The sequence below is a fragment of the Carassius gibelio genome, chromosome A10, assembly GCF_023724105.1.
Source record: "Carassius gibelio isolate Cgi1373 ecotype wild population from Czech Republic chromosome A10, carGib1.2-hapl.c, whole genome shotgun sequence".
In the NCBI taxonomy this organism is placed as follows: domain Eukaryota; kingdom Metazoa; phylum Chordata; class Actinopteri; order Cypriniformes; family Cyprinidae; genus Carassius; species Carassius gibelio.
The window spans coordinates 18434585-18460175 of record NC_068380.1 but is presented as its reverse complement, the minus strand read 5'-3'; the positions used below and the strand labels follow the sequence as shown (position 1 = coordinate 18460175).

Below are 25591 nucleotides of genomic sequence, written 5' to 3'. Positions count from 1 at the left end.
CTCAGACACTAGAGGACCAACTCGGACTAAACTTTTCTACATTACTAATTGCATCATTGATGGAGAATTAACTTAAAAATGTTTAACAAATATATACAAGTGTGTGTGTAACAGTAAATTGATTTTGTTTTTATTCTCCTTTTTCGGTGATTAATTAGGGGGAGAAACAGAAAATGAAGCCTAATTTTCAGGACCAGCTTTGATTTCTGTGATAAAGCAATTTAACTATTTCCTCAAGCAACATATTACTGAAAAAACAAAAGGGCAGAAATATAATGTAATTTGTACAAATAAAAAAATTATATTAAATAAACATAACAATGATATATACATACAAAGAAATATATAAAGTCCCAACGCAAATAACAACAATAAAAAAAAAAAAAAACATCTTGGTTACGTATGTAACCACTGTTCCCTGAATAGGGAACGAGATGCTGCGGTGACATCACCGTATGGGAACACCTCTCGGTGTGACGAATGTCTGAAGCCCTATACCATCCCACCAATCCTATTGGCCAAATAGCGCTTGGCACCACCCCATGCATGCGTACGCATCGTATACCTGAGTGTCGCGCGCTATTTCGCTCAGATTTCATGAACTGAAGAAGAAGAATGCTATCAAGGTATGGAACGGCCTTTATTCTTGTGTCCGAAACAGACAAACAGCTGGTCAGACTCACGCCATGGGGCTGTTCGATCAACATAAGTCTTTAGCGCTCTGACAGGTTAAAGACTCAGATCTCCTGACCCCGCCTCTGCTGGGGGTAAAGCCTCCAAGACCACTTGTAGAAAGCGGAAAGGGTTAGAAGCAACCCTAGGGCCGTAATTAGGCCTTGGTCGCAGCAATACCTTCACAGAGTCTGGTGCAAATTCCATGCACGAGGGTGAAACAGAAAAAGCCTGTAAATCCCAAACTCTCTTGAGGGAGGATAAAGCCACAAGAAGAACTGTCTTTAGAGTCAGGATTTTATCCGGTATAGTTTCCAAGGGCTCAAACGGTGGAGGGCATAGGGAGAACCACAGCGGGCAATGCGTAGTCATGCTCGACACGAATAAGTCCACTCTTGCTTCTCCAAAGATCTGCCATTATAGGCTCACCGTTTGGGGATGCAACCATTCCCCCTGTTCCAGAGTCTGTCTGGATAGCAAATCCACTCCGAAGTTCAAACGTCCGGGGACATGAACCGCTCGGATCGACAGAAATCTGTTCTGAGACCAAAGAAGAATATTTTTTGCCATCCTGCACAGGGGGCGAGAGCGTAATCCTCCTTGATGATTCAGATATGACACAACCGCTATGTTGTCTGACCTGAGCAGTACATGACGGCCAATCAGCAGATTTGAGAAATACTGGAGAGCTAGAAAAACTGCCAGTAATTCCAACCTGCTTATATGCCAACTGCGTTGTGTCGCCGTCCACACTCCGTGACCTGGCGCCCTTGACAAACAGCTCCCCAACCGGTCAAAGACGCGTCCGTCGTGACAGTCTATCGGGAAGCACAAATCCCCAGCCAAACTACGGCTAGAAGGAATTCGGTTGACATCCATTGTTTTATTGACATAACACAACTCTGTGTCACCGAAATTGTCCAATGCAGAAGACAACGGGGTGAAATGTTCTGACTTTTCGTCCACCACTGAAAAGGGTGCATATGAAGTAATCCAGACGGCGTTAGTGATGCGTGCCGAGTACGGCTGTTTCCAGGACCTCAAAACCTCCTGGTGGAGGTCCGGGAAGAAAGGCAAGGGCCTTCGGGGCTGCACAGGTGTACGACTAGTTAGGAAACGGTCGTCCAGCTTAGATGAAGGTTGGGCCTCGGCCTTCTCAACCTCCCAATCCAGTCCCAGTTTACCCACCGTGCGAGACACCACATCCAACAGCTCGCTGTAGGAGTGGGAAACGCGCTTCTCCTGTCCTCAGACCCCGAGGATAAGATGTCGTCGTCGTAACGTCCATAACCGAAGCAGATAGCATTATATGCCTCCGGGGTGGGCTGTAAATCTCGTTTGAGAAAACGACTGGTTCGACAAAGCTCTTTTCGTGCACTAGGGTAGGGGAGAACGAGCGTTATGGAGAAAATTCCAGCGCAGCGCTGTCCTCATAATCCAAGTAGCACGTGTCTCCCCAAGCCATTGTCTCATGCGGTGCCTCGGCAGCCGCAGAAGTGACATGGCGGGGGTTAGACGCGGGGCGACATTAGAAAACACTTCTACCCTCAAGCGCAGTAATCTAAGCCACAGCCATCACAGTGGGGGCAAGAAGAAAGCACACTACGCACCTTTCATTGGAATCTCCCTTCGTGATGAACCTGGTACACGGTTCCTTACATTTCCGAAAATTCATTGCGCCCACAAAGAGGAGTTAACACTGCTCGGAAAAATAACCACTGAGAACGCGAGATGATTACTAGGGCACAGATGATTCGCTTTCCTGAAGGAAATGAAAACTGAGCGAAATAGCGCGCGGCACTCAGGTATACGATGCGTACTTCATGATAAGTATTGTTGTGATTAGTGGCAGAAACAAAGCCCAGGCATTTCTACAGTTTTAGTGAGAATCACCCAAAAACATGTTCAGAAGCGCTTTGCATCAGCAGTGTTGAAAAGAAAGATTTTGGTTGGTTTGGCTTTCATGACTCCAAAACATTACTGTGCAAAAGCTGGGGTCAGGCAGACTTTTATAAGCAAATACTTTTATTCAGCAAACACACATGAAATGGATACTAAGACAATTCTTTCAAAACTTCTATTCATCAAAGAATCCTGAAAAATAACGTTTCCCAAAACAATAAAATAAAAACCTGTCTTCAATCAGAAATGTTTCTTGAGCAGCAAATCGGTATATCAGAATTATTTCTGAAGATCATGTGACACTGAAGACTGGAAAATCTGCTTTGATCACAGGAATAAATGACATTTTAATTACAACAGAATTTATTTAAAATTATCATAACATCTCACAAGATTACTGTTTTTATTTTTGTATCAAATGGTGAGCAGAAGAGAGTTCTATCAAAATCATTTAACAATAAACTTACTGACCCCAAACCTTTGAAGAGTAACGCATTACTGTCTTGTACTGTATAACCACAGAATGATGTAACAGCTGCCAAAAACATTTACCAGATTGTGTGTATATTACTGGAGATGAACCGCTCTGCATTATTCCACAGGAAGCGTCCCACAGTACATTCACCTCACATTAATCCACTCGACTAGATGTCCCGAACACATACACTGCCCCATTAAGACAAGTACAAATCATTATGACACATATTCTGTCATAAATATTTAACGAGGTCAAGTGTGGCTGGGAAGACATCCATCATTTCAACGCAGCAGCTGAGTTTAGAGTATGACGAGCGAGTGCAAGGCTTTTGTGATGCCAGAGGCCATGTTGGAAAAAAGCAGAGGAGATATCAGACTTCAGTTCCACATCTTTGGCAAGAGGAATGTTGGCAAACCTTCGGCGGGACTCTTCGTGAACCAAAAAACACTGATTTCTATGTTCCCTTGGACGGATCAGCATCGAAACACAAGCATTTGATGGGCTTTAACAAATAAAGACACTTTACAAAAAGGAATGGTTGGAGGTCATCCGCTCCTGTAGTGTCCCGTCCTGTGAGAGCTCTGCTGGCGGAGGACAGGTCCGAGGAGTCGCAGCATCACGAGCTGAGAGAACGGCTCAAACACACGCTCAGTTCGTTTCTCCTTTCGTGTCCTGTTTGTCCTGTAAGAGAGGAATGAGGGACTCCCACGCTGCAAGGCACTGTGGGACAGAAGCAACAGCAGAAAGTCAGGGACAAAGCCACTTCATCTCACACAACTCGGTTTTGACTAGACACACACACACACACACACACACACGGTTCCCTAAACCTGTTTCACATGGGACATGCTGCAGGAGGGACACATCTAGAATTGGCATTAAGACTTAAATTGGCAATTAATCTTGTAAAATATATGTAAAAATAATAATACAATTCATTACAATAATAAAATAAAAAATACATAAATCATAAATTAAATTACAATTACAGTAACTAAAAAATAATTCTCATTTAACAGATTACTTATAACTTTAATTAATAGCATTAATCAAATTCTCAATCACATTAAAATTACGATAACATGAAGAAAAACATTTGAGTGCTATAATGCACATTGTGATACAAACCCGAAATTATACTTATCATTTTTTTGAAAAACTTTTTTTTTTTTTTTTTACATACCCAGATTTTACAAGATTAATTGCCATTTCTGTAATGGCGTTTCAGAATACAGTAATGACAGGTGTATACATAAATATATAGTTTTATTTAGCATTATTCATATACCATTATATTATTTATTAATATTTTGAATTAGCTCATATTTTATTATTTTTAGCTTCAACTTTCATTTTGAGTCATTTTTATGTGGGTCCTATTTAGCTTTTAAATTCAATTTAATCTGCTTGGCTTTTATTTCAAGTAAAAATGTCAAGTATTTTTATTATTATAAATAGCAAACTGTTTCTAAGACAAAATTTCTAAGATTTTAAAGTTTTTCCCATGTATTATTTATATTTTACTTCAATTTTTTATTTTATAAATAAGATTTTTTAGTAGTTTTAGTTAATAACAACACCAATTGCCACAATGCAAATAATAAAAAATGAATAAATGTTTATGTTCTTAACACAAAACGTAATTTCCTGTTTCCTTCCTTTTGATTTCGGGGTGTCTTGAGAGTTGAAGCAACACGATCAATACTGAAGAACTTCTGTATATCAATATTCAATGACGTGAATGAGGAAATAAGAGCGCTCCTCTGACTGAATTCAGCAGCGCTATGTGAACATTTCAGGCAGCAAGAAACAAAATGTGATTATTTTACAGGTTAAAGACTCCACGTTTCACTCTTCCGGGTGCAGAAAGCTTGCTGACCTTCTCGTAGTACTGGATGTTTCTGTCGGCCATGCCGGTCAGCAGCTGTCTGAAGTCCTGCCGCTTGTTGTTCTGCCAGCGGTCCCAGTCGGCCTTCAGGTCAGCGTTGAAACACTCCACACGGTCCTGGCACTTCTCCACGTCAGAGGAAACCTGCCAAGAACATCCAGACCCCCATCACAGAATACACCTCAATACTGGACAAGACGTTCACCAGTGAATGGGTGCCGGCAGAATAAGAGTCCAAACAGCTGATAAAAACATCACAATAATCCACACCAATCCAGTCCATAGCAAACAAATCCATCATTAATATGTTGAACTTTAAACCATTGTTATTTAGATAAGATACAAGTCCATAATCCATAATACTGCTTTCTCCAGTGAAATCATCTGAATCAGGAGAGAGATCTGCACAGATCAAGCACCGTTTAATAACTCTAAACATATATGTTGGTGGATTTTGATATGAGAGGAAAACAGGAGAAGAACATATTCACTGGAGGAAGTGTTATTTTGAATTATAAACTCATATATTGGTCAGAAGTTAACATCTTAATGATGGATTTGTTTCTTATAAACAGCTTTTACCTTCTCAAGACATTAACTGATGGACTGGAGTGCTGTGGATTATGGTGATGTTTTTATCAGCTGTTTGGACTCTCATTCTGACGGCACCCATTCACTGCAGAGCATCCACTGATGAGACACTGATGCAATGCTACATTTCTCCAAATTTGATGAAGAAACAAACTCATCCTAATCTTGGATGGCCTGAGGATAACAGTAAATGTTCAGCAAATTTTTCATTTGTGCATGAGCTATTTCTTTAATAAACTCCGCTCTAAAAGCCCTGCAAATCAGAGTTAGCAAAGAAATGTAACTCACCGGGGACTTTTTGTCCTCCCTGAACACGACTGCCTCCAACTTTGTTTCATATTCAGCTTGAACTTGGTCTCTCTTCTTCAGCACATTCTGACAAACGACAAGAGGTTTGTGAACGGTTGCAGTTTACATTCTCCAATCTCACTTTCTCTGTCTATGGCCAATAAAAACTGACACAAATGCATTTCACATGCTTCCTGCCTCAAACTAGATAATGAAATGTGTTCGGTGTCATGACACAAATATGAAAGCTATTAAAATGCTTCTCGTTGCTTCCCAGAAATCCTGGACGTCTCTCTGTAATAATCCTGCAGTGACTCGTGGGAGAAAGGAAATATGATCGAAAAAAATTACTAAGCCCAAGCTTAGTTTTGGGAGAATATGCGGTGAGAAATAACTCTACGCCATTGCAATCCTTTTGCAAACAGTCAGAGGATAGAAAGGAAGTGAAGGATTCTGCATTCGGTCTGTTTCCAAACGACATGAATTATTTTCCAGTAGATGGATGAGGGAAACTCTGCTGGTCGCTCCACATTAATGCTGAATCGAATTATAATTCACATGGAAGAAATGACTAAGAAGCTCACACCTTCATGGACTCGATGTACAGGCCGTATTCTCTGAGCACAGGGAGGAAGTCTTCGCTCATGTCCTCCGTCAGCTCCTCCAGAGCGCTGGAGCAGTTGGACACGCACCCCGACACCCCCTCCAGAGGGTCATGGAGGTCCTCCTCAAAAGATGACCAGGAGGAGTACACCGGCCCGTACTCTCTCAGCTCCATCAGGAACTCTGACACACAGAAACAGTGACTCAACTCTCTCCTTAAAGAGCACTGTTTTCTACATTTTTGCAAATTGCAAAAACCTTTTGCGCTACCCTGCTTCTGAGGCAGCATCCTAGATCTGATCTGAAAAACCCTTGCTTGATAAAAGTATTAATTTCTTTCAAAAAGAGAAAGAAAACAAATTTACTGTGTATGAAGTTAGAAAAGATTGCTATTTCAAATAAATGCTGTTCTTTTTAAATCCTTATTCATCAAAGAATCCTAGAGTTGTTCCGATTCCGATACTAGTATCGGAAATATCTCCGATACCACAACAAATTCTGGCATCGGCATCGGCGAGTACATGAACCCATATACCGATCCGATACCATTTTCTTAAAAAAGACCTAGTTATGACCGCAAGCTTTGCCTAACCGCTGCACGGTTCTTCTTCGCTGCTCAAAATGCATTGAAAACACAGGAAGTTGTGCTGTGTTGCCACAAGCAACCCCTGTTTAGAGCAGCGAAGAAGAAATGAAAACGCGTTAGCAGCCCTTATCTAAATATGACTGGATCACTCATCACATTCTAAACTGCCAAAAGACAGTGAAGCCGCTACTATATTATAGATCAGTGGTTAGCAGTATGTCTCTGTAGTACCGGTAGTTACAGACTCTCGAGTATATTCAGTACCGGCAACTGCGTTCAGTCGCTTCCGTGTAAGTCAAAACGCAGGGCTCCAGACAGTAGCCGAATATATACTAGTGTCTGTGAATATTAAACTGCAAAATACTATTTAAATATTACTCCCGCAAAATCTACATCTCTGTGGGTGACTGGCACAGATGCGCGAGAGCTCGCTGTTTTGTAGTCTCTGCTGTGTGTCATGAGGACACGAACGCATAAACCGTCACTTCATGAGAATTTACCGTTTCATTTGAGAATACTGTCATATCATAAACACAGACACTCAAAGATCTTCATGGCAGCCCATGAAAATAAATGTTTGGTTTACATGAGTAAATTGACAATATATAAAGCTACTGTTGTAGCCTACAGTAATAATAATACATCTCTATAATAATAATAATTATGCCTAGATGGTTGCTTGTTTTTTACTTGTTTTTTACTTGTTAGAGATTATCTGATTAATAGATCTTTTTTTATATTCCTAGACTTATTTGTTGCAGTTTTTTTATACAGTTATATTGTAAAACTTAAATACCTTTTTTAGTTTGCGGTGTTAGATTTTTGGCTGCATTTGAAGTTCTTTTTTGCATAAGAAAATAAATAATACTGTCAAATTCATGTTAGATAATAAAAATACTGTAATAAATACAGTAGTTCACCATGTATTTGTTCATGTTTTATTGAGGGATCTGTCTGAAGCACACCATAAAAAAATTCTAGCAATTTACACAGGGCTAGTAATATATACAGCTGTATATACAGATATACACCCAGGTATCGGATCAGTACTCGGTATCGGCCGATACCCTGAGCCCAGGTATCGGAATCGGTATCGGGAAGAGAAAAAGGGTATCGGAACATCTCTAAAAAAAATGTATTACAGGCTCCGGAAACAATTAAAAAGCACAACTTTTTCCAACATTGATAATAAATCAGTATATCAGAATGATTTCTGAAGATCATGTGACACTGAAGACCGGAGTAATGATGCTGGAAATACAGCTGCGCATCACAGGAATAAATTAGAGTTTACAATATATTCACATAGAAAACACTTATTTTAAATTGTAACAATGTTTCACAAAATTACTGTCTTTTTGATAAAATAAATGCAGCGTTAAAATAGCAATAAATAGCATAAGAGACAAAAAAACCCCATTAAAAATCTTAGAAATCATTCTAATATGCTGATTTATCAATGTTGAAAACAGTTGTGCTGCGAATAATTTTGAAACCATTTGCACTGATTATTGTTTTCTGATTATGCTATTTTTTTTTCTTTGTTTTTTAGGGTGATTATGTAACAGGTACAGTACACGCACGTCTTTCGTTGCTTTCTTCTGTTCAGTCCGTCTAGATCAGACATCTACGGGTAAAAAACTAACAATGGAGAGCTGCTTGAATGTAGAAACTGACGTGTAATTCTAATAATGTAATGTCAATTCATGTAAGGCTGCTTGTTTTAACGCTGTCTATTTCATAAGGTGATTTTTAAATAAACGTGACTGGACTTGACTGGAGCACAGAGTGCAAAGCTTGTGCAAACATCCACATGGCTATGATCAGATGCTTTCTTAACTGCTGTTTTCTCACTGCTCTTGTTGTTGTTGTGTTTATTTGTTATTGACAAGAAAGTGCGCAGCACATACTTACATATTCATCTAAAGGCAGCTCTCAGCAGCACAGGCAGTACTGGGATGTTATATAAACAGTAGACTGCCATAAAGGGTTTTTTTTTAACAGTTTTACCCCTTCCTAAAGAATAATCAGTATATAGGGGCCTTTAGGATGGAAGAATGAATAGATATCTTTTAAAAGGCCAGTGGGACACTCTTTACCTGATTGCTCTTTGATGATTCGCTGTGCTATCCTGTCAATGGTGCCCAGTTTCTGTGTGAAAACATCCAGATATTCGCCCATGGCGGCAAACTCCAACGGCCGTGCCCTCAGTTTATAACCCACCGTCACATACTTCACAGATTCACCCATTTTAGTCAGCAGAGCCAGGCCTTGACGCTTATTCAAGTCCTGAAAGTCAAGCATACAGTACATCACGGCCAAGAAAACCCTGCCAAATCCAATCAAAACATTGAGTTTCTGGAACAAGCTTTCCATGTTGGAATATATAGGCTACTAGCAACATATCCCAAAAGCTCAATGTTGTTGGGCTACTCAGAAAGACCTCTGGATCTGGTCATAAACAGCTAGTAAGGCAATCCAACACAGACAGGCTGAGAAACTTGAAGCAGGACACATTTATACATTTCCTTCACGCTTACGAGCCATGTTTCCGAATTATTTTCCTTTATAATGTCAGTTGGGACTATTTAGTAACCTTGAATTCTAACCCTTCAGGAACATTAAAGTCGCTATGATTCGAAGATATTTTCCTCTACATCTGAATGAAATAGATCAAAAAAAGAAAAACTGTAGGGCGGGGCTTGGTTCTGTGCATCAGTTGTTGATTGGATGTTGAGATGTGGGCGTGGCATTTACAAGTGGAGGCAGATGAACATGACATTGCAGGGGCGGAGTTTAGGACAGGGTTTAAGATGTCTAAATGATTGGATGAGACCTGTTTATGTCACCATAGAGAAGTATTGTTTCACCAGAAGACCTAGTTATGATACTGAATTCACATTACAAAACATTTTGATAAAATGAAACACGAATGAATCATTCACTACAAGATAATTCTATTAATCAACATCTTAAAATGCATTCGATATTACAACTTGCATACTTGTTTCATACGTGGTCTAATAGCTTGAGAGGTGTTTTTATTCTGAAAAAAGTAACTGTACTCTGATTATCAGCATTTTAAAATGTATTATACACATATTTTGAGTAATCTGATCACATAATCAGTTACTACCCAGCTCTGTCTATTATATGCAGTGTGCAGTGTGTATTTTTTACTCCATGCTGACTTTAAAGAACTGACCTTTGCTGAGAGAAAGGCATTGAAGTGTTCATTGAAAGAGAGCACCGGATGATCCGCTACACGTTTGAGGAACTTGTCTAGTGCCTTTCTCCTGGTCTCCACAAACTCCTCTGAGAAGCGGTCCACAACGCCCTTCACCACAAACTTCTCAGGCAACGGCTAAAAGAGAAATAACAACAAATGTAGTCCGTCGCGTGGTCTGAAATAGATGATTTTGCTTAATCTTAGTAGTAATATGAGTGACCGGACCAAGTCCAAAACAATTCAAACTAGTGTTTTAGAGAGCAGTGCATTGAGGGCTTGTCCTCTACCTACTGGAATAAGATGGGTGGGTTGGCTTTCCTCTAATTTGTTCCTCAGCCAGTCAAAGTCCTGGTAGCGCCGTCTTACAGAGTACTCAGGCAGGTCAAACTCTGTTCTGGTGGTCTGTAGGTCACACACAAACAAGTGTGATTGGCTGTTTCTAATTAGACCCATGCCACAGTGAGCATGTTACAGAAGCAAAGAGGAAAAAGTACCTAGTTATCAATAACTAATCAGTCACTAGAGCAGCCACAGTGTAGTCAAACTGGAGCAAACCAGTAGCTTAGAGTTCAACAATTCTGTGAGCGTTGCCCTCTGACCTTTGTGCAGACTCTGTAGGTGATATATGTCTCCATAGTAGACACGTGTTTCTTGGGGTCGTCTACAGTCACAAACAGATCTCGTGTTTCTCCGTCCAGATCGTCATCGAGCTGTAGTCGGTTCAGCAGAGATGAAGAGGAGGCGGGGCTTGATGTGTCTATTGGAGTCCCATTGGCCAGGATCAGGTCCTGGGGGCGGGGAAACACAAAAAGACTGACTTCATGGAGCTAAACGTTGATATTTTGGAAACAGAATAATGTAAATGAGAATATACGCACACACAAAAACCTCCCAAAAAAATAAAAAATGAAACCAAATTTATTTAACAGATATTTGGTTATTTTATTGCAATAACGTTTCACAATATTGCTTTCAACTAACTATAAATATATAGCATAGCATAAAACACTTTTAAAAATTTTAAAAATCACACACACACTCATATACATTATATATATATATATATATATATATATATATATATATATATATATATATATATATATATATTTTTTTTTTTTTTTTTTTTTTTTTTTTACGTGAACTGAACAGCAGAAACCAGGATTAATGCACACGAATGAGAAATAAACATGCAACAATCCTTCCATCTTTATCAATACAGGACTTGTTTCTGCCTTCCTTATGAGTGATATTAGACCTAAGAAAACTACAAAACTCACTCATTCAAGGCTGGAAGTGTAGTGGACATCTGTGCTGCGTTACACTCATGAACAATAATTCAGTGTTTTCTTGAGCAATCCTAGGCATGTGGTTTAAAAGTTGGTAGAAATAATACAAATGACATCTGATGAATTTTTTTTTTAATTAATTCATAAAAGTTTCAGTTACAAACAAATAAAAAAAAAAAAAAAAAACTTAGAAACTTAATGTATGATTAAATTATAGTCAAGGAGAACGTAACAGTGATTTTATAAGGCATTTTATTTCGTTTGTAATACAGAAGTTGTTAATCTTTCAAATGTTAAAAAAGAGAGAAAAAAAGAAAAGAAAACAGATATTGGAGTTTTTCCTCCAGATGTGGACATACTTGTATGTGTATGTTTCTGGACACGGACAGTATACCGTACACACAGATTCAACGGCGGGACTGAGAGCTCTCGGACTAAAGCTAAAATATCTTAAACTGTGTTCAGAAGATAAACGGAGGTCTCACAGGTTTGGAAAGACATGAGGGTGAGTTATTAATGACATCATTGTAATATTTGGGTGAACTAACCCTTTAATGTATCCAATAAACAGCTGAAAGCCACAATAAATTCATGAGCTCAAAATGAGCAGTTTTCTCTAAAACAAGTCTTCCGTGTCACTGAGTAAAACACAACAAACTCTTGATTTAGCAGCGTCTCAGTCAGCTGCAGCGAGCTCAACACAGCTCTGTTGAACCGAGTACAGACACGAAACGCTCCTGTGCGGTCTTACTATTTTAATATTTGAACTTCTGCACAACAGGTTTAAGCAGCATTCATATACAATCTTCTATTCTTCATGTTTCACTCTAACTTTCCTTCTGCTTTAAGTCTTAAAGGAACAGTTCACCTGAAAATGAGAATTAGCTGAAAATGAACTCCATGCAAGACGTTAACTGATGGACTGGAGTGCTGTGGATTATGGTGATGTTTTTATCAGCTGTTTGGACTCTCATTCTGACGGCACCCATTCACTACATGGATGAGACACTGATGCAATGCTACATTTCTTCAAATCTGATGAAGAAACAAACTCTAAATCTATATCTTGGATGACCTGAGGGTGCTATCATTTTTGGGTGAACTAATTCTTATTTTTTATTTCCATTTTCTGGGCATACATTAATATTTTGCTGCATATTTTTTGTGTGCATTTGATAAACCTTGATTTGTGCAACACTGATCAGTATTAATAACAGCTGAAATCTGGTGTATCCAATACATATCATTTAATCTGACTAGTTTTTAGATTGAACAGAAAATGCTCCCATTTTTTTAAAAGCAGGCCAATTGTGAATTCTCCATAAATCATTAATTAATCATTAATAAAGTAATATCGCATTAACCTAAATGTCTAAAAAAAAGCACTCCATTCATTCCACACACAAAAATAAATACTGTGATGGTTTCCTGATGTGTACCATCACACGAATTACTAAATAATGACAGTGATCATATATGTTTGCAGTACATGGCACAACGAGGACAATAAAGCATGCACGCGTAAATACTCAACACATGGTACACTCATAGTGCACGTGCAAACCACCGCGAGAGTACATAACAAAAACATGGTAATACCATGATGGATGTTTATCAACAAGACAGTAAGATTGCATTTTTTTCATATTACCACGATATTTACTAAAAACATGTTACGACATTTCTCTGTTCCGTTTGCTGCTGGATAAACACACTAACAGTAGTCGCCTTTCATCAGTATAACAGTGTAGACATCAGTGTCAGCTCTATCTAGCAGCGGTCGAGGGCTCGTGTCGCCCTGATCTCATCCTGATCTCGCGCTGATCTCACCCTCTCTCCAGCGCTGCTGGGGTTCAGCACATCTGGGCTGCGGCTCAGTGCGCTCTCCTCGGCGGACAGAGGGTGGCTGATGTCCTGGAGGGCTCTCTGCCCGGACGAGGCCAGTGATCGCGGGGTGCCAGCACTCATCGCCTCGATCGGCTCTGATCGAGCAGGTGTTTGTGATTCACAGCCGCACGAACCGAGACGGACAACATCTGTCAGCTGACAACCACCGCGCAGCTGCTGAACTACACCAGTCAGCTGACCTCGTCACTCGTCACAAAAAACATCTCCTTTTTTCAAATTAAAAGTCTTCGGAAGCACTCACCGATCAATACACTGGTTCGTATCGGAGGTTAATGATGGAAATTTAGTTTAGATTCATTAATAATGCTTATCCTAATTATTCCGGAAAATATTCCGTGTTGAAGTAGATTTTTGCGGGATCTGTTCAGAAGAAGCTGAAACCATTAAACATGCACTGTAAAAAAAATTGCCGTTAAATAACAGTAATTTTCTGGCAGCAGGGGTGCCAGTAAAGTACTGTTAATTTACAGCTCTTAACCATTAATTTACCACTCTTATTTTTTAACAGTATTTTACCGTAAATTCTACCATGGAAATTAACTCCACTCCCACTGCTTCAAACAGTTCGAGTTTTTAAACTAGCATTCCTACGATGTTAGTACTATGAACTTATTTCATTTGAGTCCACTGAGAAGGAATATTTCTTACACTTAATGTGCAGTAATAAAGTAACTAAATACATGACTTTTACTCAAATCACTGCAGCTCATTGTCAGCTGTATTACACATGTATGTGGTTAAGTACTTAACACAGAGCTCACCACTGTATCAGCGACTCCACATTTACTGCCTTTATAAAAAGCAGCAGAAAATCAGAATTTGTGGCTCATCATTGACTGAAGCACCGGCTCTACTCTACAGCACAATGGTGAACAACAAAACTACATTAAACGATCTCTCTTGTGCAAACACACATTAATACAGTCAAGTTCAGTATTTACTCTCATTATCAGTGTATGACTTTGCCTAATTTTTTTTCTATGGATGTTCACAAATATTTTAGTTAAATTAACTTATTTTTCATTTGGTAAATCTGACGTTTACATTTTACAGTATATTACTGTTTTTCCTTGACTTGACAGCAAAAAACTGTAGAAAAACACTTTTTTTGCTGGCAACCATTAATTTACGGCAAGAAACAGTAGAAAAACAGTTATTTACTGGCAGCAGGGGTGCCAGTAAATAACTGTTTTTCTACAGTTTGTTTCCTGTAAATTAATTACAGTTTATTACTGTTAAATTATGTTTCATTCTGTTTTTTCTTCATCTTAAATCTTTAACCCTTTAAACCCCACAAGAAAATCCTCAGTTTTAAATGAACACTTATAATGTGTGCACACTACAGAGTGTTAGAGTAACACTGAATCAGTGAAGTTAATGAGATAATTCTGTGATTAATTGATGATTGAGCATTAGTGATAAACACCTGCGGAATCACTGAAGGAAAGAGAAACACAAGAACTACAAATGACTTCAGCCACAGCCTTAGATGAAATCAACTGAATAAAAGAATACATCAAATCTCTCAAGATCTGATTAAACAACTACTAAAACAGCTTCACCAGATTCACATTACTAACCAGACTGACTTTATTTCTGTCAGATGTCTACAGAAGAACTTATGGAGAGTTAAATAGGTTTAGGTGTTTTTTCACTACCATGATGGAGATCAGTGTTTACTTTAGTTGGGCTCTTGAACGTGACTTTTCAACAACTAAGTTTTTTTTTTTTTCATGCTGTAACAATGCGCCTTTGGAACCTGTTATAGCAAAACAAAAGTACACAGAAGAAAAAAAATCTGATATTGTTGTTTATAGATTGACAAGAACAAATACTATTATTTCTGATCTAATCCCGTATCTCTTCTCTTATTGAATATTGATACTACAGCATGAGAAGGTACACTGCTGAGCCATAAGTTATGAAAGACTGTTAAGAAAATGTCACTCATAATAAATAAATAAAACCCTTTGCTGAAATTTAGACAGAAATATCAAGAATCAGCGTATGAATCACAACAATGGTGACAATCCACAAAATAAATGAACAGATCAGTTCTGAACATCACAACACATGCTACTAAAACTTAAAACAAATGCAAAATTATAAGCACATAAGAATTCAAGAAAATAAGTGAACAATTCAGGGGCATAATTTATTCATGCCGCAATGCATGCTGGGAATCATGGATGAGTTTTATCCTGTGCTGGTACCCAGCATGCATTGCATCATGAACCTTTTGATTGTCACCATTGTTGAGATTCATATGCTGATTGTTGATTTCTCTCTTTGAGTGTTGTGGGGACTGCTGCCCGAAATACTTTTTAACTAAAACTAGTCATTAAATCCATAAATACTGGTTATCACACTACTTTTCAATCTTACTAAATTGAAGTGTCATTCACTCAAATATTTCAACACCAAATTAATATTTGATTATTATAGCAACACTTTAAGTCAGTCTAGTAGATCATGCCTGTTAGAAACAACCATAATCACTTGACTATCAAAATTAATACTGCTGTAACAGATGCATCATAAAGATACAAATACAGCAATAAAACAAAATGTAAAGTGTAAAAGTCAATGGTCAGTGAAGTGAAGTGAAGTGAAGTGACATTCAGCCAAGTATGGTGACCCATACTCAGAATTTGTGCTCTGCATTTAACCCATCCGAAATGCACACACACAGAGCAGTGAACACAAACACACACTGTGAGCACACACCCGGAGCAGTGGGCAGCCATTTATGCTGCGGCGCCCGGGGAGCAGTTGGGGGTTCCATGCCTTGCTCAAGGGCACCTAAGTCGTGGTATTGAAGGTGGAGAGAGAGCTGTTCATGCACTACCCCCACCCACAATTCCGTCCGGCCCGAGACTCGAACTCACAACCCTTCGATTGGGAGTCCAACCCTTTAACCATTAGGCCACGACTTCCCCAAAAGGAGCCCAACTAAAGCAAACACTGATCTCCACAATGGTGACGCTAAACGAAACAGTAACATTATCATCTAAATCTCTTTAATTCTCAATAATATCTTTTGATCTCTGTTCTCTGATCTGACAGAAATAAAGTCAGTCTGGTTAGTAATGTGTGAAGTTGGTGAAGCTGTTTGTTGATCGTTTAAATCTTCAGTTGATTTCATCTAAAGCTGTGGCTGAAGTCAGTTGTATTTCTTGTGTTTGTCTTGTTTCTTTTTTCTTCAGTGATTCTACTCATTAACAGCAGCTGTTGATCATTGTCTGAATTCACTCATTAATGTTCATTCTCTCTGTCAGGTGGACTATATTAGTAAACTCATGTAGGGAATAGTGAATGAGGGTGTAGGGTGTGATTTGAAACACAGCCGCTGAGTGTCGAATTTGAACGTTGTTATTTTACGATATATAGCAGCAGGCTACTTCTCGAAAACGATGAATATTACCCAGAATGCACTGTTTAAATGAAAAACAGTATTTTACTGTCGAAATTTGGCCGTTTTTTTACAGCGATTTTTAACAGTGTGTGTTTGCTCGCCCAGTCAAATCCACTTATCTATAATAGATAGATAGATAGATAGATAGATAGATAGATAGATAGATAGATAGATAGATAGATAGATAGATAGATGCCACTGATGTTAAACATTATTATTACTATGTGTATCATATATTCATAAGTGAAAGTGGAATAATAACAAGCCCTCTTTAACTTGTTTTAAAAATGAGTGTAAAATTATTTATTTATTTATCTTCCGTCAAATATTTATCAAAAGACAGTGAATCACTTGGTGAATTATATAACTTCATGTATGAATCTGCCTCTAAAATGTTGTAAAGGTGTTATTATTCATTTAGTGATTATTTCTCCTCGCAACCCCTCTAAAAAGATGGAAAATGTTTAAGTATTGTTTTCTTGTTTATTATACGTTTTTCTTGTTTATTATATTGTTCTCTATTAGAGTTTGTAAACTGAGGTTGTTCAACAAACAAAGGTATTGTTATTAAAGAGCAGAAGCAGCGGTTGTCCTCCGGTGCAGCAGGGGCGCTGTGCAGCTTCACATCCACAAACACTGACACCAGAACAAGCTTCTGCATCATGGGGACACGCGTGAAGGTGAGAAACAACATCAACTTATATCAGCGATGTTTCCTTACATGATTTTTAACAATTTCATCATTTGCCATGTTTATTTTCAAACTCAGTAAATGCATTTGCCGTTATTCGTTGTGTAAACAGATGGCTTTACAAGAGCAAAGTGTCATTGCATTATAAAATAAGTGTTTACATTCATTTATCGTTGCAGTTTCTTAATATTTTTATTAAAAGGTGCTGCGGGTGTTCAAAGATCTGCACAAGACAAGAAGAGATGTCTTTAGAGATGATGACAGAGCTCTGACAGGTATCACCGTTATTAAAAACTCATGCTACCCAAAATGTGAAAATACTTAAGTTAGTTACATATCCGGTTCACTGTATTATTATTATTATTATTATTTTAATGTTGATGCAAATTTAATTCCTGTTCTGTGTTTGTCCGTAGGTTTTGTTGTTGTTGTTGTTGCTTTCTGTATAAAATAGAATAAAAAAAGAATAATATTTATTCTTCTTGTTGTTACTATGTCTTAGTTAATGTCTCATACAAGGATTTTCCTTTTTTTCTCCCTCTGAACATGAAGCTGCCAGGTTAAAAATAAATGAAGAATTCAAAAAACACAAGAATGAAACGTCAGAGGACAATATTAAAGAGGCAACTCACGTCATGCAAGCCTCAGCTGAGTTACACTAGATTTCAAAATGTTGTTTCCGTCTGCTCTCGGACTCTAAGGCTTCAGAGATCCTGGTGAGAATCACAAAGCTCAACGTGTCTTTTCAGATGCTCAAAATGGCCCGAGCGGTTGAGACCATCCTTCGGGAAAACGTGATACAGGGAGAGCATGTGGAGGAAAATAAAGTCCGTAAGTTATTTGTGTCAAATTATGGCTGAAATCTCCAAGAACATGATCACATTTCATCCCAAAACCAAAAGAAAAAAAAGCATATTTTAGTCCATAAGGTTTGTTGTTTATTTATTGCATAGTGTTGTGTTTTATAGTGTTACGGCCCCGCAAGAGTCTCCTGCTGGACAACGTTCCTTACTCTGATACACCCAGAAACAAGACATGACCCTGATCTACTGTCATTGATACGGCTCAGGCGTCTCCTGCGGTTCTCATACGGGACAGAGAGCAAGACACATGAATGAAGCTCACCCAATAATCACCCATTCTTCATTTTACACAGTGGCCACAATAACATAACTTTAATAACCTGTACAGTATGTTTGTTCTGCGCTGATGTGATTGTGTTCAATTAAATGCAAGGAATTGCCACATTGTAAAGAGTATTGTGTTGAATAAATGATAAAAACATGTCTATATCAGTTTTCTTTTCATTTATCTGACTGATAACCAAAAATGTTTGATTTGAGGGTAAATTCCTTAATTCACATTATATCATTTATGTAATTTTTTTGAAAACATAAACAATGGTGTAATGTTATTGTTGTGTGAAGTTCTGTGGAAACTCAGTTTAAAAACACTTTAAAGAATTTAATATCATTCGACAGATATTCTCACACTGTTACAGTCATCAATGTGTGACGTTAATGGTAATAAAAAGCTAAATTATGTAATAATTCTAGTGTTAATTCATACAAAAGACGCTTGGTTCTAATGAGGGATAAGAAGGCAGTATAGATCGAGGAAAGTATTAGATTAAGTCATTTTAGCTCTTATAAAGCCTTGATCACAGTAAAGGTGCATTTGCATAAGTAGAGTCATAATCATTAAAAATCAAAAGGAATGTAAACTGATTCTCCGTCTATCAGAAGATGAGCTTCTTCGGCTTCTCCCAAGGAAATTCCTCTCGTCCGAAATGTCCATAGCAAGCTGTTTTCTGGTAGATCGGTTTCTTTAGATCAAGCTCCCTGCAAGATGAAATTATTATATTATTATTATTAACAAAAGTTTAGACTTGACACCGAGGTTCTCCAGTTCTCCTCACCTGACGATGACCCCTGGCCTCAGGTCAAAATTGTTCTTGACAATCTCTAGAAGCTCGTCCTCATCTCTGGTTGATGTGCCGTAATGAAAAACAGACACTGACAAAGGGTGACTGATACCAATCGAATATGAGATCTGTAACAAAAACACAGCGTTAACGATACGCTTGCAGATTCTATCACTCATGTGCTGCTGCCCTGCAGAAGTTCACAATGAAATCCAGTCTAGAATGGCACATAAAGGCACAGTTGTAATAGATTTATTTTGAATACAATTTAATGTTGACTGAAATGGCTGATTTTTGTCACCTGAACCAGAACTCTGCGACACAGTTTGGCTCTGACGAGAGACTTGGCCACCCAGCGGGCGGCGTAAGCCCCTGAGCGATCCACTTTAGAGTAATCTTTGCCGGAGAACGCCCCGCCGCCGTGACCGCCCCAGCCTCCGTAGGTGTCCACAATGATCTTCCTGCCTGTCAGACCGGCGTCTGCCTACAACAACAACAACAACACTAACTTCACATAGTACCCCATGTGAAAACAAAAAAGGAGGCTTTACCATACTTTTAAGAATACTTGTTATGGAAATAATATTGCAATAATATGCAAACGGAATGTAACTTCTGGACAATTAAATGCAATTAAATTAAAATATATTACAGTATAATTAAAGGTGCAATGTGTAATATTTACAATGATCTATTTACAGAAATGCAATATAATATATATGAGGTCTATAAAGACCTTTCTTAATGAATCGTTATGTTTTTATTACCTTAGATTGAGCTATTTCTATCTACATACACCGCGGGTCCCTTTACCTGGAAGTCACCACCATTTTTTACAGTAGCCCTAAACGTACAAACTGCTCTACAGAGCCCGTTTCTTAACTTTGTTGTTCTTGCAAATAAAACACTGACACAAACATTCGCAGTATATCTACAAACCCGATTCCAAAAAAGTTGGGACACTGTACAAATTGTGAATAAAAACAGAATGCAATGATGTGGAAGTTTCAAATTATTCTATTCAATATTCAACAAACAATATCTAAACAATATTCTATTAAGATTACAACATAGATGACATATCAAATGTTTAAACTGAGAAAATGTATTATTTTAATGGAAAAATAAGTTGATTTTAAATTTCATGGCATCAACACATCTCAAAAAAGTTGGGACAAGGCCATGTTTAGCACTGTGTGCATCCCCTCTTCTTTTTCTAACAGTCTGCAAACTTCTGGGGACTGAGGAGACAAGTTGCTCAAGTTTAGGAATAGGAATGTTGTCCCATTCTTGTCTAATACAGGCTTCTAGTTACTCAACTGTCTTAGGTCTTTGTCGCATCTTCCTCTTTATGATGCACCAATTTTTTTCTATGGGTGAAAGATCTGGACTGCAGGCTGGTCATTTCAGTACCCAGATCCTTCTTCTACGCAGCCATGATGTTGTAATTGATGCAGTATGTGGTCTGGCATTGTCATGTTGGAAAATGCAAGGTCTTCCCTGAAAGAGACGACGTCTGGATGGGAGCATATGTTGTTCTAGAACTTGGATGTACCTTTCAGCATTGATGGTGTCTTTCCAGATGTGTAAGCTGCCCATGCCACACACACTCATGCAACCCCATACCATCAGAGATGCAAGCTTCTGAACTGAGCGCTGATAACAACTTGGGTTGTCCTTGTCTCTTTAGTCCGGATCATGGCTTCTTTTTATGGAAGTATTCCTGAGCCCATGTTGTGATTTCCATTACAGTAGCATTCTTGTATGTGATGCAGTGCGTCTAAGGGCCCGAAGATCACGGGCATCCAGTATGGTTTTCAGGCCTTGACCCTTATGCACAGAGATTGTTCCAGATACTCTGAATCTTTGGATGATATTATGCATTGTAGATGATGATAACTTCAAACTCTTTGCAATTTTTTGTTCTGAGAAACTCCTTTCTGATATTGCTCCACTATTTTTCGCAGCAGCATTGGGGGGATTGGTGATCCTCTGCCCATCTTGACTTCTGAGAGACACTGCCACTCTGAGAGGCTCTTTTTATACCCAATCATGTTGCCAATTGACCTAATAATTTGAAAAATTATCATCCAGCTGTTCCTTATATGTACATTTGACTTTTCCAGACTCTTATTGCTACCTGTCCCAACTTTTTTGGAATGTATAGCTCTCATGAAATCGAAAATGAGGCAATATTTGGCACAACATTTGTCTCACCTTCAACATTTGATATGTTATCTACATTCTATTGTGAATGAAATATAAGTTTATGAGATTGGTAAATTATTCCATTCCTTTCTTACTCACAATTTGTACAGTGTCCCAACTTTTCTGGAATATGGTTTGTAATTTCTTGATTTACCTTTGTAAAGAAATCTCATTGCTCTCTGCTGTCTTTACCAACGATATATTTACCTGCGTCGGCAACCGTAGCATCTCTAAAGGGAGGGGTGAGCGGGGGACTTGAACTTGTTAGAAACATGCTAGTAACATGCTAATCATGCTAAAAACATGTTTGTAACATGTTAATAATATTAGAAACATGTTATTGACATGCTAATCATTATAGAAACATGGTAACAGCATGTTAATCATGGTAGAATTGTGTAAGAAACATGTTAACAGCAATCTAGAAACATACTATTCATGCTAGAAACATAGTAACAGCATGCTAATAATGTAAAAAAACATGCTAGCAACATGTTAATCATGTTAAAATATGAAAACATGCTAATGTTAGAAACATGCTAACAAAATGTTAATCAAGCTAAAAGACATTAGCCACATGTTAATCATGTTAAAACATGCAAACAACACGCTATTCATGTTAAAAACATGTTAGTGACATGTTAATCATGCTAAAACATGTTGGCAACATGCTAGAAAACATGCTATCAACATGTTAATCATGTTACAAACCTGTTATCAACATACTAATCATGCTAGAAACATGGTAACAACATGCTAGAAACATGCTTATCATGTTAAAATGTTAGCAACAAGCTATAAATATTTTCATCATCCTAAAACATGGTAACAACATGTTAATCATTCTAAAAGACATATTAGCCACATGTTAATCATGTTAAAACATGCAAACAACACGCTATTCATGTTAAAAAAAACATGTTAGTGACATGTTAATCATGCTAAAACATGTTGGCAACATGCTAGAAACATGTTAATCATGTTAAAACATTCTAGCGAAAAGTTAACAACATGTTAATCATTCTAGAAACATATTAGTAACATGCTAATCATGTTAAAAACATACCAACATGTTAACAACGTGCTAATCATGCTAAAACATGTTAGCAACTTGTTAAATCATGTTAGCAATGTGTTAAATCATGCTAGCAAAATGCTAACATCTATGTACCATATTTTTCGGACTATAAGTCGCACTTGAGTCACATCAGTCCAAAAATACGTCATCATGAGGAAAAAAACATATATAAGTCGCACTGGACTACAAGTCGCATTTATTTAGAACCAAGAAACCAAGAGAAAACAAGAGGGCGCTCTATGTTTTCAGTAGTAGACTACAGGAGCACTGAGCAGCATTAGAGTGCCCTTTCGCGGCTGTAGACGGTAATGTTTTCTGTTGGTTCATTTCTCTTGGTTCATTTCTATTGGTTCATGTCAAATTAATTTTGATAAATAAGTCGCACCTGACTATAAGACGCAGGACCAACCAAACTATGAAAAAAAGTGAGAATTATTGTCTGGAAAATACGGTAATCTTTCAACAACTTGAGGCTGAGTAAATAATGACAGAATTTGTATTTTTGGGTGAACTGTCCCTTTAATACTGATGCTTGCCAGAGCAAACCAGTTTTTGTGCTTGCTTACTTGTGGACCCCCTGCAAGGAACTTCCCGCTGGGCAGCAGGTGATATATAGTCTTGTCATCCAGATATCTGGCCGGGATGACAGCCTTCACAACCTTCTCCTTCAGACTGTGACGTATCTCCTCCAGCGTGATGTCAGGACTGTGCTGAACTGAGATGACGAGCGTATGAACACGCAGAGGCTCCATAGCACCCATGTTATCACGATACTCCACGGTCACCTGCACTCGTTAATAATTAAAAACATCAACATTATCTGCTGCGTTTGCCCTGTTAGTTTACAGAGATAACTATGAGCCGGCTGAATTGTTGTTCACCCATCATAAAAAAAGAAAACCTTTCACCTGTGTTTTTGAATCTGGAAGAATCCAAGGACAAACTCCAGTCTTTGAGAGCTCCTTCATTTTGGCATTGAGTTTGTGTGCTAGCAGGATGGTCAGCGGCATGCACTCTTCTGTCTCATCAGTGGCGTAGCCAAACATCAAACCCTGAGGAGAAATGACAGCAATTATTCAACATAAATCACTTCAATTTGACAACATTACTTAAGATCTATTCAAAAGTGCTTTATCAAAAAATTATATATAGCAGAATGTGTTGGACCTGATCTCCAGCCCCGATGTCCTCGTTGTCTCTGCCTTCAAACACACAGTCGCTGATCTCAGAGCACTGCGGCTGCAGAGACACCAGCACATTACACGTCTTGTAGTCAAATCCTGCAGCGATCACATCAGAACAGCCCTTTTTAGACATTTATACTTTAATCAAGGAAACATGCATTCAGCTGATCATAAATGACAGCAAAGGCATTTATAATGTTACTTATAATTTTGTTTATAATTTCAAATAAATGCTGTTCCTTTGAACGTTCTATTCATCAAAGAAACCTAGGAAAAATCAAGTATCCGAGTTTGCACAAAAATGTGAGCATGGCGCAGAACAGCAGTCTTAAGTCACTGGGGTATATTTGTAGTAATAGCCAAAAATACTTTGTATGGGTCAAAATTATAGATTTTTCTTTAATGCCAAAATCATTAGGATATTAAGTAAAGATCATGTTCCATGAAGATATTTTGTCAATTTCATACCGTAAATATATCAAAACAGTAATATGCATTGCTAAGAATTCATTTGGACAACTTTAAAGATGATTTTCTCAGTATTTTTTCAGTTAATGCATAAATGAAAATGGGGGGGAAAAAAATAATAATAATAATCTTTTGACTGGTTTTGTGGTCCAGGGTCACGAATATGAATCTGGACAACTGTTTTCAACATTAATAATTATCAGAAATGTTTCTTGAACAACATGTGTAACAACACTTCTGAAGATTGTGAGACACTGAAGACTGAAGGAATGATGCTGAAAATTCATTTGAATTACGTTTTCAATATTTCATTATATATATTTGTGTGTGTGTGTGTGTGTGTGTGTGTGTGTGTGTGTGTGTGTGTGTGTGTGTGTGTATAGATACCCTTTGATGAATCATCGTATCCGATACTCTTGACAGTGTCTCTAACCACTTTCTGAATGTCCACGACAGCCTTCGATGTCACTTCACCACACAGAAGGATCATACCTGTCTTTGACACACACTCTGCTCCGAAACGGGGAAATACATCAGGTCAAGATGTCAAAAAGGAATGGCAATGCATTAAAAAGAAAGTGTCTTAGATCCATGTTTGTAAAAGCAAGCATTTCTAAGTCAAGATAATGTCATTAATGAACATCTGAAGTATCATGAATGTCATTATCATCATCATACCACATGCCACTTTGGAGTCCGGGTCCTGTGCCAGGTAAGCATCCAGTACAGCATCACTGATCTGATCACACATTTTATCTGTCAGGAATAAAGACTGCATTAGTATCAATATTTCGTATGAAGGTGTGAATTATTGATTGAGTATCATTGAGCATTATCATTTCTGCTGCAATCACAGATCAAAACTGGGATCATGACGCGAGGGCATGTACAGACATGTACTGAGGATGTTTATCGCCACAGTACAAGTAGCATTTATTACAATAAATGCATACAACGTGCAACACTGTAACTGAAATAGTGAAATCTGCGCATGTGGATTTGACATATTTACCAGAATGTCCTTGTCCTACAGACTCGGATGTGAAAAGGAAAGTTTTTCCAGGTTTGTTATAACCAGACGGATTCATGTTGAACCTGCAGACTGGCCAAAACTACAGCTTTATAACTGCAACTACAACTAAAACCTCTCGTGTGACTTTAACAGTTAGTCTGAAGTATGAAGAACTTT

The 25591-nt window shown here is 38.1% G+C and overlaps 3 protein-coding genes across 5 annotated transcripts; 1 reads left to right on the top strand and 2 right to left on the bottom strand.

The window, feature by feature from the left end:
- Positions 1 to 104: 104 nt before the first annotated feature.
- LOC128021457 (sorting nexin-30) lies at positions 105 to 13626 on the bottom strand. 2 transcript variants are annotated; one of them, XM_052608690.1, is made up of 9 exons: positions 13357 to 13622; positions 10837 to 11025; positions 10529 to 10639; positions 10214 to 10372; positions 9108 to 9297; positions 6406 to 6605; positions 5820 to 5906; positions 4932 to 5084; positions 105 to 3772 (listed from the first exon to the last, which is right to left on the bottom strand). In XM_052608690.1, the coding sequence occupies exons 1-9, from the start codon at positions 13492 to 13494 to the stop codon at positions 3701 to 3703; spliced, it is 1299 nt and encodes a 432-aa protein (XP_052464650.1). In that variant the 5' UTR covers positions 13495 to 13622; the 3' UTR covers positions 105 to 3700. The 2 variants fall into 2 exon arrangements, with proteins under 2 accessions (XP_052464650.1, XP_052464651.1); XM_052608691.1 differs by lacking the exons at positions 105 to 3772; positions 4932 to 5084 and adding an exon at positions 5128 to 5705 and having other exon boundaries at positions 13357 to 13626.
- A 3772-nt stretch (positions 13627 to 17398) lies between these two features.
- On the top strand, positions 17399 to 18830 carry lyrm7 (LYR motif containing 7). Its single transcript, XM_052608680.1, has 5 exons — positions 17399 to 17529; positions 17743 to 17815; positions 18093 to 18163; positions 18290 to 18371; positions 18509 to 18830. Exons 1-5 carry the CDS (start codon positions 17512 to 17514, stop codon positions 18577 to 18579), a joined length of 315 nt encoding a protein of 104 aa, XP_052464640.1. The 5' UTR covers positions 17399 to 17511; the 3' UTR covers positions 18580 to 18830.
- On the bottom strand, positions 18456 to 25590 carry mat2al (methionine adenosyltransferase II, alpha-like). 2 transcript variants are annotated; one of them, XM_052608668.1, is made up of 9 exons: positions 25415 to 25590; positions 25081 to 25158; positions 24790 to 24912; positions 23918 to 24030; positions 23659 to 23802; positions 23317 to 23535; positions 19766 to 19948; positions 19459 to 19592; positions 18456 to 19381 (listed from the first exon to the last, which is right to left on the bottom strand). In XM_052608668.1, the coding sequence occupies exons 1-9, from the start codon at positions 25488 to 25490 to the stop codon at positions 19279 to 19281; spliced, it is 1173 nt and encodes a 390-aa protein (XP_052464628.1). In that variant the 5' UTR covers positions 25491 to 25590; the 3' UTR covers positions 18456 to 19278. The 2 variants fall into 2 exon arrangements, with proteins under 2 accessions (XP_052464628.1, XP_052464629.1); XM_052608669.1 differs by lacking the exon at positions 18456 to 19381 and having other exon boundaries at positions 19455 to 19592; positions 25415 to 25583.
- Position 25591: the final 1 nt, after the last annotated feature.

What these genes read in the sequence shown, in the direction of transcription:
- LOC128021457 (XM_052608690.1), bottom strand. Translation starts at nt 13,494, where the DNA reads ATGAGTGCTGGCACCCCGCGATCACTGGCCTCGTCCGGGCAGAGAGCC. An exon ending in CCAGCAGCGCTGGAGAGAGG is followed by an intron (nt 11,026 to 13,356) that starts GTGAGATCAGCG and finishes CCCCGCCCCCAG; the next exon opens with GACCTGATCCTGGCCAATGG. An exon ending in CCTACAGAGTCTGCACAAAG is followed by an intron (nt 10,640 to 10,836) that starts GTCAGAGGGCAA and finishes TGTGACCTACAG; the next exon opens with ACCACCAGAACAGAGTTTGA.
- lyrm7 (XM_052608680.1), top strand. An exon ending in TGATGACAGAGCTCTGACAG is followed by an intron (nt 17,816 to 18,092) that starts GTATCACCGTTA and finishes CTGAACATGAAG; the next exon opens with CTGCCAGGTTAAAAATAAAT. An exon ending in TGTGGAGGAAAATAAAGTCC is followed by an intron (nt 18,372 to 18,508) that starts GTAAGTTATTTG and finishes TGTGTTTTATAG; the next exon opens with TGTTACGGCCCCGCAAGAGT.
- mat2al (XM_052608668.1), bottom strand. Translation starts at nt 25,490, where the DNA reads ATGAATCCGTCTGGTTATAACAAACCTGGAAAAACTTTCCTTTTCACA. An exon ending in ACATCGGGGCTGGAGATCAG is followed by an intron (nt 23,803 to 23,917) that starts GTCCAACACATT and finishes ATTTCTCCTCAG; the next exon opens with GGTTTGATGTTTGGCTACGC. An exon ending in TCCTTGCAGGGGGTCCACAA is followed by an intron (nt 19,949 to 23,316) that starts GTAAGCAAGCAC and finishes TTGTTGTTGTAG; the next exon opens with GCAGACGCCGGTCTGACAGG.